At 35.4% G+C, this 12403-nt stretch overlaps 1 protein-coding gene across 1 annotated transcript; it reads right to left on the bottom strand.

Moving 5' to 3' along the window:
* Positions 1-9560: 9560 nt before the first annotated feature.
* On the bottom strand, positions 9561-12380 carry LOC115923310. Its single transcript, XM_030983760.1, has 2 exons — positions 11871-12380; positions 9561-9925 (listed from the first exon to the last, which is right to left on the bottom strand). Exons 1-2 carry the CDS (start codon positions 12265-12267, stop codon positions 9804-9806), a joined length of 519 nt encoding a protein of 172 aa, XP_030839620.1. The 5' UTR covers positions 12268-12380; the 3' UTR covers positions 9561-9803.
* Positions 12381-12403: the final 23 nt, after the last annotated feature.

Raw genomic sequence — 12403 nt, 5'->3', positions numbered from 1 at the left:
CTATTCCCGTTTGGAAATTATATATCACAACTACATATTCTGAGATTTTTATGGTCGCAGCTACTGTACGACCGTAAGCGCTATTTGAAATTTATCAAAATTTACTGGGAGCACCGGTAAATTGTTATATTCAAATTTTCTCGAAAGCAGATGTGTTTTAGGGCCTACATTTTCTAGTGATTTTAATGTATCCTCAGGGGCATCCAAATATATCAAAATAGTAAAGACTCACTATCCACCCAATTTTCAAAATTTCCCAAAACTTTGTATCACCTTTAAGTGAGGTATATAAATGCACATAATGATCACAGTGGATACGCACAATAAAACACGATCAGTAAGAAACTATTTCATTTGTAGATATTCTGTAAAAGAATTCAGTTTACCTCGGGCAATACAACATTCCATGCTTAGATAATGATTATGAGGAGAATTATAATAATATAATCTTCCTCCTTATCATTATCATTATTATTTACATTATTGTTATAGTGGATGACTGTAACTGTTATTAGGTGGGTATGTACTAATGAGCATATCATTTCTTATATTTATTTTTTTGAGGAATAAATATTTCAAGGGTAGCAATTGTATTTTGCGTTCATAATTGACACAATGGTAACATCTTTAATGGACTAGACACACAGAAATAATTTAAAGTCATCTTGGCGCCATTTTATGGATCCGAATATGTATAATGTCTCTGTAAAACCAAATGGCATAACACTTTCATATTTCGTTTCATGACACTTAACTTTTTTGCGCAGCATTATCAACAAATTTAATGTGCGCGTACCCGTACGTCTCCGCCATGACGCCCGCGTTAAATTTAAAAATTAATGCTCAAAATCGTCTCAAATTAATTTTGCATATGTTTCAGCCAATTTTGAACATTTCTTTTAAATTTCGCCCACACGCGTATATATTCGCGTTTTTGACGCGTCGGCGTAATAAAAATTTAAAACATGATGGAACATGATTTGGGTTTCTGTTCCTGTTCTCAACAATTCTAAACAATTCTTATTACTAGAACCTTCATCACCATTAATTCCAACATGCGCACATAAAACCTCAAAATGCATGCACTAAAAATGTCAAAAAAATTGTAGAGATTATCAAATCTGAATCTGCTACAGATCATCAGAATGGACGAGCCCCATTTTTTTCCGGGGGGGGGGGGGTGGGTATATTTTAAAAGGGCTTAAAATGTACCTTGAATTGTTTTTTAAAGAGGTTAAGATGTTACGGAGGCGTGATGGTTCAGTGGTAGACCACTTGTCTCATGACCGCGAACCCCCTGGTTCGAAACCAAGTTGATGAGCTACTTCCCCTTGGTAAATCGTGAATCATCTTTACCGAGTCTCTCGGAGAGGACTTAAAGCCTTCGGTCCCGGGTTGCTTATTAACAAGCATATGCATGCCCTGTACGCAGCCAGGCAAACAAACGAGCTGACGCCATCATATTGCCATTTAAATTGAGGTTATTTATTTTTTTTAATTATTATTATTGTCGTCACATACTCAGGGTTCTTTTGACATTGTCTCGCTTTTTTTCTACTCTTCTGAGCATTTGCGCTACAAGATTTGTAAATTTTACTTCTCATTGAGACAATGGGATCATAATAATCAAATTTTAGAATTGAATGTACAGGTCAAAATTTGCCTCAGCGCTATCTGGAACCCTTTTATCTCTGACCGCGAGTTGTGTACGATGAAACAAACATTAATGCCAAGGGGTTATTGTCCTAGAACTCATTAAAGTATCGGTATGAGTACATACTGATTATACTGGTACAAGTTACAAGTATAATCTATAGTTGTTTTTTTCATATGTAGCCTATTCATGTTTGTTTTCATATTGTTTCTAGAAAATAGAAAGTCTGCTTTTAATATAGCCTTCTCTAAATCGAAATTGATGATGTGATAAAACTAAGTTAATTCAACAATTTACTTCCTACTTCCAACTTCATACAAAACCTTATAAGTAATCACTTGCAAGGTTAACAAAACAGAGGGCTGCAATTTATTTCAATAAGTTCAATGTGCATTTTCTTACCGGTTATTAAGAGATATATTGACATTTGAGCGTTGCTGGTTGCCATGGAAGTCAAGACCACGCCCATTGGAGCAAGACATGTACCAGATATCAGAAGTAGACGACGAATGGAATGGTAGCGATAGAGGGCAGCAATTAAAGGAGCTGTATGGAGACAGAAACAATCTTAAGATGATATAATTACCAACATTTCTATTAACTTTTATACATCTTTGTTTATATAAATTTCAATCTAAAATTATGAAATAAATATAACATTTACATTATGTATAACAATAATAGTAGTATAATTGTCGAATATTTAGGAGAGCTAAAACAACATGTAATGTTCCACGTTTTCGAAGAAGCAACCGTTAGACGTTTTTCGAAAGATGAGTGTTTAAATTTTGGAATAATTAGGTAAAAATTGTCAGTTCTTGAGCGAAGGTTACGAGCTGGCGTTTTTTATTTGGAGGATCTCGTGCCCCCTTGAGCAATTACCATGAGGATTAACTGACGTCACGTACTATTTTTAGATACTCAGATCCTATACACGACGTAAAGCCCCTTTAACGGAAATATGTAAACAAATAATTATGTTTAAAATTCACTCGTCTTCTTTCTACTTCTATGTCTTCATTACATTTAGAGGCCCCAATTTAGATTGCGTTTGTTTTTTGGATAGTGATCTTCAGTCCACTACAATAAGCCAGTTCGTAAATAGCTTCGGAACGCATGACCCCCAAATATCCACAGATCTTTTACACTATGGATACGTCCCACTTGTGCATTTTAGAATAGTCACTTCCGAAGTGATGGAGATGCTTCATGAATACCTATCGTTTGCCCTCTTGAGAAGAATACTTCCACCTGTGTATCAGATAAATGTACTTTTGGTACCTAATTATTATGAATACTGATAACATAACTTTCATGAGCACGTTACGAGTATTCGTCTCAATGGTTATACAATTTGGGAACGAATGACCTTTATCTGCGCATGCGCAAATCCTAATGACGAACTCGCTTTAATATTTCCGAATGAATCCAAAATATGTAGTGCATTACAGAAACAAGCAGCTGTGTCATCAAGAAACAACTGTGTCATCAGCATATTGGAGGATCTTAAATTATTTTGAACCGACAGAAATTCCTTTCACCCAGTGTAAATTTCGAAATAACATCCTAATAATTTTGGCGCATAACAAAAACAAGTATAGCGAAAGTGGATCTCCTTGGCTACATCTCCTTTCTATACGAAATTTCGATGTTATTTGCCCATTAACCACAACACTAGAGTATGCATTACTATGCAATATCTTTTGTGAGGTAGTTGATTATTGCGTAACCGAATCATCAAAATTTCATCGTGCAGGAGAATTTAAGAGATAATTTCGCAAAGGATTGGAGTGGTCGCAGTAGGAATAATTGACATTAATTTTCTCACCTGGAAAGTGGCAAAATGCATTGAGCAGACCAAGAGCAATTCCGAGATCCGTCGATGTCGTTCCAATACTAATGTTGATATCTTCCAAGTAAATTCCAATGGTCTTGATAATACCTACACTACTGGATGCCCTCAAAAAGGTACACAACACCAAAGGTAAACTTGGAGAAGTTAAAATGTCATGAAAACGCCCCATGGTAGGATTTGATGAATTGATACACAAAATATAAATTCGTGCTTCACTTCTGTAAGCTGGTTAACATAAACGAAACGGAGAATAGACGCGCAGAGTATCAATAGAACTAACAAAATATCGGTGTACCATTGTATTGTCGGAGCTCCAAAATCCTAGTTCAATTTGGTGTACGGGTGAACAGTTTTGCTCAAATACAGGTGATGAACTTCCTTTCATCAAACAACAAACCTCGACAGCTAGAATATATGACCTGTAAAACTATTCTTTATTGCTTGAAAGAAAGAAATGATGGTATCTATCCCCAGTCGTTTGGAAGAAATGGATCGCTCTGATTAATTCGACAACATATCGCACGGGGATAACATATCAATATTATTATTACTATTATTATTATTATTATTATTATTATTAAAATTATTATTATTATTAATATTATTATTACTATCATTATTATTATTATTATTATTATTATTATTATTATTATTATTATTATTATTAAGTATAGAGCCGAATCTAATTAATGGACCCAAGGCACTACAGAGGTGACGTCATCTGAATATTTACACAAATACAATTTGGGCAAAAGGACCATTACACTAGCCCTACCAGAACCCCCTTCAATTTAAGGGCCTGACCAAAAGACAGGCCCGGCCGGCTCATGACTCGCAAGGTACTCTAATAAAACAAGCCTATCCATATTCTACTATTCCCATGACTGTAACCAATCACCCAGTAGCACATGCGTTAGTTTGTTGTCAATTCTTTGTGTAGAATGTGTGCTGTCTTACTTTATGGCAAAACGAGCAGATTATGATAGCTGAGGGTTCTATAGATAACAGATCAGTTGAAATTCATTTGTTAGATATTCTGAATGTTTTATATTTTGTTATCAATTAGTAACTTTTGGAAGCTGGGTAACATATTTTAAGTAAAATAGACTCGCTGAATTAATGAGTTTACCATAGTCCAGTCGGAACTACAAACCTCTTTTTCAATTGGCATGCTTGGTGCGGTTGAACAGTAGTGCATAACTTTGCCTGAATACATGTAGTTTTTTTTCAGCAAACGACACACCTGTTCTATATTGTATACACAAATATTTAAATCGATCCCCAGTCTTCTTTTTTTTAAAAATAGAAATCGCTCAAGTGGATCGCTCTTAAGAGTCACGCCGCATCACACATAACTTTGCCTGAAAACATGTATTTTTTTTCCAACAAACAACAAGCCTATTTTATATTGTATACTAAAATATTGGTATCAACCCCCGATCTTTTTGTATAGAAATTGCTCAAGTGGATCGCTCTTAACAATCACACATCACACAACACATCACACTGGAATAGTGTATTATTATCACTAGCAGATTTTACCCGTGGCAGCACAGGTGGTAGGAGTCATTTTTCTTTATCAAGGAGTCTGTGGGGGAGGGGAGGTGGCTTACTTTGTCTTGTCTGTACAGCTAAACTGCCCATTCACACTGACAGCAAAGTAGTTTATTGATGAAATATATTTAAACATCTTGTTATTGATTCATAGCAAACTTCTTTTTCAATATAGATAGGAGGTTCAATTAAGTGTTAGCATCTTGGGTTGAACTGGAGGAAGAACTTCAATAACCATTACATAGTGAAATCCAAATCTAACTATAGAATGGAAAAACGTATTAGAACACGGTGTATTTAGTAAGCATTCAAGAGGCAATTATTGTGATATAGAAATGTTATCATTACATGAACTGGGTCAGAAATAAATATGTAAGTACATTATACATGCACCTTACAATCAGGGGCGTACGCAGGATTTTTTCAAGGGGGGGTTTAACATTTTGAAAGGGGGGTTTTATGGGGGTTTTCTTAAAAATACACACATAAAAAATACCAAGGGGAGGGGGGGGTTAACCCCCTAAACACCCCCCCCCCCTGCGTACGCGCCTGCTTACAATGTACATTCGACTGCAGTTGTTCGTACTTCTCCAATTAAAGTTTGCTCAATCATATATTTAAGTACAGTGGGAGGTCGAAAACAAGTTAGAGTAGGGACTTTTAGATTTGCGTGGACTGATACGTGTGACGTCCTTTCAAGGCAGTGCATTAAAAGGACGTCGATCGTAGCATAGACCTATTGTCTTCGTGCGAATCTAAAAGTCCCTAGTGACAGAAAGAGAACGACTAGGCGGGGGTGGATAACTCGAGGGAGAGAGACACACACAGAAACAGTGGTGGAAAAAACGGGTGAGAGATAAACACTCATAAAAGCTCATGACGCTAGCTCAGCAACAGTTCTCTTTGATACAAGTAAAGTAAACAATTTTACAATATATTTTTACAACATATGTACAACAGAGTGTTGTAAAATACATGCCAAACAAAATGTAAACGTGTCAATTGAAGGCATGATACAGTGTAGAGATAGGATCAGAATATATCAGATGGCTTGTCAAGGGGACTGAATGATAAACCATTTTTACTCAGTACGTTCTTACCTACGTTGAAATAAATAAATAAAATCTACATGTAGTATATGTACCCGGGGGTCTCTGTCTAATATAAATACTGTTAGTATGCGTGACCAGGAAAACGCGTATAAAGGGGTGTTTTTTATAGATTGGACGCGGTCCGCGCGGTTAAGGGGTTCAAAAACATTCATTTTGGGCCATTTTCAAGAAAAGGGTACCTTTTTCAAAATGGTTTAAAATCGTGCTTTACGTACCGGTATACGCGTTTGGGGGTATTTTTATGGCCCTCAGGGGCCAGACCTACCAAGTCTCACGCCTCAATTGTTCAGTACGCTGGCGCACTATAAATCACGACATTGCACAGTTACTGCGCAGTCATGCGGGTACTTTTCGTAAACCATGAAAAACGGCTCAAAACCGTCATACAAGTAATTATAAACAAACATTATTGCACGGTTATCCGATTATTTTAGCTCAAAGCACGAAAAACGCCGATGCCGATTTTTAGGGTTGACTCAAAACCTGTCATACAAATAATTATTGTCCATACCACAAGTACTAATATAATTTTTTTTATTATTTCATCCACCTTTTCAACTTTCAACAATTTTATTTTTGGTTACATAATTTAATTAAGGGGGACTAAAATAACAAGACACAAGCTGAACAAGATAATTCGGTTAATGCTACATACCTCTCCTGGACATTTATAGAGGTGCTGCATATGCTTCGATAGGCCAATGGCGATAGTTGCATGTTAGAAGCAGTCGCTACGACTTTCTTTCTGTTTAAGTTATTCCAATGAAGCTACATAGCAATGTTTACAAGTATTTCATTAAATATTACAACCTGAGGAAACTGTGTTTAACAAGTGTAGAATAATCTGTTTTAATAAAATGCCCGGTGCAGGTATACTGTTTTTCACTCAAGAAAAGTATCACTCCTTCATAAGGTCGGCCAATTACTTGCCCTCGTTAAAGGGATAGTTGACTTTTGTTGCAGAGGGCGCAACACAAAATAGTTTTGTTGTGAGATAATGAAAAACTGAGTGCCAAACTTAAAACAACATACAATTTTAGTGACCAAATTATCTTTGTTTGATCAAAATCGGTTCAGAGACGGCTGAAATATCCATAAATATAACGATTTCTAATATTTATGGTGCCCCACAAATATTCGATAATTTGAACCGGCCGTTGACAAAACGTAATTTCTTCTTCAGCCAAAGCCGATGTTGGCTTTTTGTTGGCCTTTTCGTGTTGGTTATAATACGCACAACCAGCCAGCCCATTCATTGTTATTATTAATTAATTAATTAATGGTCACCGTATATTTTTTAAAGTGGAGCTGAATTGGTCGAGTATGATTATATTGGCTAAATTTCACATATTTTTAAGTCAAAAATAGCAATTTTAGGTCCTAAAAGAGCACTAGAAATGTCATAAAGAAGAATAAGAACAATAACCATGCATTTTGAAGCTTTTTGCAGTCTGAAGCAAGAACTCAACTATCTCTTTAAAAATTCAAGACAAAATAATCAAATAAAACAGCTAGAAACATAGTGGTAGAGGGCGGAAAAGTTCAGTAGTCTCTTGTAATTACTAGCGAGCGTAATCATACACACAAAACTTAGAATGACACAATATAATATTCTAAATGATTTGCGCCTGTAAACAAGTCGCTAGCTCGTATAGGGAAAAATAAGTGACTGTCAATGCTCTATTTCCGACAAAGAATTAAAAAACATATCCCATTTGTTCCAAGGTTTGGATATTTTTGGAAACAATTTTCACTTCATGTTTTTTGACCAAGGACGATTACTGTTTTACTATCTTACTCTTGGGGAAACATCCTACTCGGGAAACAGAACCAAGAAATTAAATCTCACAAAATTTAAATCGTGTTACTTTGAAAGTAATCTATTAAGATGCAAACAACAAAACACTTTAACTGAATAAAACTATTTTCTCCACTTTATAACCATGTACAAATGAACCGGAGAGGAGGTAGCTTAAAGGGGCTGTAGAATGACGAGACTATTTGTCTTTCCCGTGGCCTGACTCGAGGCCAATCGGGTATACTACTACGACTATGGACGACGAGACCGCAGTAGGCCTATGTATTCACGTGCGTGCAACATGCGCAAACCGAAGAGTGAGGAGAACTTCGGTCTGTTTAGCGAACGCTAGAACGCTGACCCAGTAATAATCAAGTCCATTCGTTTACGTGCAGTTCTCCAAAAGAAGTCGTGGATAACGTTAACCAGTATTTCCCATGCTACAGCCCCTTTAATATATAGGAAAAACAAATTATATAAACACAGAGTAGAGTGGCAACATATAAACAACGTTATACAAAATAGGGTCCCTCCATGGACCAAACACATTGACCAAACACATGGCCCTTAATTCAAACCGAAGGAGGGATACAGCCACAATCAACGTAAACTCGGTCGTTGTTTTTTGTTCAAAATATTATTTTTTCTTCTCGTTCATTGTTTTCTGCTTTTATTGTAATCGTTACCTCCCAACATTATATATTTCATTTGGGACTCTCAATAATGCCAGGTTAATATTCATTTAAAGGGGAAGTCCACCCTGAAATTAAATTAGTTTTAATAGGAGTAGAAAAATGAGAGAAACAAGTCAGTGAAAGTTTGAGCAAATTCCGATTAAAAATAAGGAAGTTAGGATTTTTGAAGTTGTGATCAATCAAACACAAATTGGCAACTCTATGACGTATCATGCGAGCTAAACTTCCATTTGCTCAGTACTAAAAAAATCTAAAATTTTCATTTTCCCTCAAGAAAAATTTCAACCATACATGCACCCTAAATATAATAACTGCAAATATGTTTCTATACTCCCCCTGCAAGGAACAAATATATATTCCGTCATCAATAACGAAGAAAACATGATTTTATGGAATATTATGCACAAAGCAAATGAAGGAGAGCTCATATAATAAGTCACAGAGTTGCCAATTTGTATTTGATTGATCACAACTTCAATAATTCATATCTTTCTTATTTTCATTCAGAATTTGCTCAAACTTTCACTCACCTGATTTTCTTATTATTCTGCCTCTATCGAAACAAACTTATTTTGGGGGTGGACTTTCCCTTTAATCTTTCAAACAATATCTGGGAGGAGGGCTCTCCCTATGGGAGGGAATGTGCATAAACAAGCTTCTAGAAGATGATATCGTTTATTCATTGCATTCACTCTGCAAGTGAAACTATACATGTACCTTCTACATAAATCTACTCCATCGACTAACCGTATCGATCGGTTGTTCTTGATAAAAAAAACCGATCAGAATCGTTATTCTATTGTTGTAGGACATGGGATTTTGTTTTAATGCAAATGTTTTTTTTTTTATTGTACTCTACAATACTTGAACATTTTAAGAGACAATTTTTTTCAAATTCTATACACAGTATGTTGGTAATAAATGTATTATTATATTCAGCATGTAAAACAAAAGTATCTATGAGTTGCCTATCGATTACTTATATAATAAGCTCCAAATGCGTTTATGAAAAAGGAAAAGAAATTGTTTTTAAAATAATTTTATTTTTAATATATAAAAAGAAAACATTCTGAACGAACTCGCTTTCAAAGCTCACTATAAAAAATATATGTTACACGCTTCCGATACAGCATGTTCAGACGGGGTTTGCTTTTGGTCTGCATCTCACGACTACCATTAGGAGGAGAACGACAACCTCGATGAAAGCTAATAGTTTGAACGTTGCGTTGTAGGATGAGAAGTGATCCGCAATCATTCCTGAAATAAAATACAATGAGAGCAATTTGAATCCACTTTGTTGATCTGAATACCTATGAATAAATCCCTTGATTACAGTTATTTGATCAGTCACTATTTTGATCTTTTTGCATTAATTGCGTTATCCAATCTATTTCTACATGATTAACCTGCAACCCTTTAAAGCCCAAGTCCACTCCAAAAATATCTTACTTTCAATAGAAGCAGAAAAATCAGACTAACCAAGCAAAAAAAGTCTGAGTAAAATCGGATAACTAATAAGAAAGTTATGAATTTTTAATGACATTAAAAACTTTGAAAATCACTAGACAAATTGGCAACTCACTCATGAGTCTGTGACCTCATGATATAAATTTCCTATTTTCTCCTTAAGAATCTTATTTATTTACACCAGCAACCAAGTTAAATTAATTGTAATATGTTTTTGTGTGGATGCACTAATATAGAGTAATTTTTTCCACAAACAGTTAAATCATGAAAAATGTGAATTTTGATAAACTTTTTATATAAAAATCAATAATTATGAATATACAATATTCAGAAAAAAGTATAAGTTCTTCAAAGTTCATAGAAGATTTTTTGATATGTCATGCACGCAATATGATACAAATCATATAACCTGGGCAAAGGCATGGGGAAATCAAGTTTGGGGAATAAAAAGGGAAATTAATGGGATTAAACCATATAGAGCAATTGATAAATAGTGAGAACATGACGTCACAAACTGACAACCATCTTTGCAATTTGTGTTGTATTTCTCATTGTTCCGTAGTTTTACATACTTTTTCAAATAATCATAACTTTCTTATTAGTTATCCGATTTTGCTCAAACTTTTTTTGATTGGTTTGTCTGATTTTTTCTGCTTTTATTGAAAGTAAGTTATTTTTCGAGTGGATTTGTCCTTAAATCATTTGGTGCCCGCTGGACCAGTCACGTGTGAAGATTCTCTTCATGACGGATGTTGTGTATTAAATGAATATTCATTTCATAATGACTATTCGATATAAATAGACACTGATATGTATCATATATAAATCAGTAACTGTACCCCAAGATTATTTTATTTATTATTTGGTCTCGATACAGCTCTTATAATTGCTGCCCTCTATCGCCACCATTATTTTCCTCGTCTGCGTTTGATACCAATGGGCGTTGTCTTCATACCCATTAAATCCTTAAATGCAAACTATCTCTAAATTACTGGTAGGGAACTGTACCCCACACCTACTGAGTTTGCAATCTTTGTTCAGTCTATCATTGAACCTAATAACATTATAGTTTTTTTTTAGCTGTTAGAGCAAATCAGTTCATAATCGTGTTTTTTTAATTGCATTCCAAATCAACGAATAAAATCACGAGAAGGGTTAATTGTTGAAATTGATCTTATCGAACCATTTTCTTTGCTTTCATGAAGGTTGTCAAACTGATTTTCTTCTTTCTGGAAACAACATGAAAACAAACTAAAAATTCTTTTTATTCAATTCAAGTTAAACGTAAAGATTAGTTTTGGAAACGCCCCCCCCCCCTCTCAAAAAACGAAATGGAAGTTCTTATTACTAATTATGTGAAAGAATATGTTTTGACTAATACGTAATGATACAAATTTTGCCGGGAAACCGCCTACTGATTGATATGTTTGGTAAATTATTATATCTATCTGGACTGGATAGATATATTGTAGTCCCATATGCATCTGTATGTGTACAGTGCTTGTAACTTTACCAAGACTGGGCCAAATTTCTTATCATTTTGATGATTCCAGAACCTTGCCGGACACACCAATATATATATATATATATATATATATATGCTAGATGATCAACCTTTTCTGATCGATTCCACAACGTTTCTTTCACAAAGCAATCGCCTGACTGGCACTAGTCTATACCTTTAACAACAACAAATTATTTTAATGGCTCATATGCGTTTTTGGTGAATCCTTACCACTCAAATAGCCACCAAGAAACCGCCCGGATCCGATAAAAATTAAGGCGGCTGCATACACGACATCAAACTTCTCTGGAGATGCTCTGTACCTCACAACCAACTGTCCTAACACCGCCTCCCCTCCTACTGCCATTGCGGAGATACATGACGTCACCAACATGGCGTAGAAGTTGGTGAAATACACGTCGCAAAGAAGAGTGGCGATGTTTAACATTGTAGCGAAGAGAAAGAGGGTAACAGGTTTGACGAGGCTGTTGGTAAGGACACCTACAGCAGCCCTGCCGAAGGTATTCCCTATTGCTGCTGAGAAAGTGATGATAATGGTGTTCCGGACAGAGATTCCCCTCTGCAGAGCATGCGGTATAAGAAAGGAGTGCCAACCTCCCCAAACCATATGCGACGCGAAAATTGCACCAAGTAGCACATTGAGCACAGGATCCACGTAAAAATCAGATTGGCGAAGGCTGTTGGCGATACTACGAAAAACTCCAATCTCGTCTCTGTTGTCATCTTTTATAAAGAAAATTTGA

Source organism: Strongylocentrotus purpuratus, unplaced genomic scaffold (genome assembly GCF_000002235.5).
Source record: "Strongylocentrotus purpuratus isolate Spur 01 unplaced genomic scaffold, Spur_5.0 spur5_scaffold_13, whole genome shotgun sequence".
NCBI lineage: Eukaryota > Metazoa > Echinodermata > Echinoidea > Camarodonta > Strongylocentrotidae > Strongylocentrotus > Strongylocentrotus purpuratus.
Note: the sequence above shows the minus strand (reverse complement) of the source record. Positions and strands in the feature narration are given on the sequence as shown.

What these genes read in the sequence shown, in the direction of transcription:
- LOC115923310 (XM_030983760.1), bottom strand. Translation starts at nt 12,267, where the DNA reads ATGGTTTGGGGAGGTTGGCACTCCTTTCTTATACCGCATGCTCTGCAG. An exon ending in TCTTGGTGGCTATTTGAGTG is followed by an intron (nt 9,926 to 11,870) that starts GTAAGGATTCAC and finishes ATTTTATTTCAG; the next exon opens with GAATGATTGCGGATCACTTC.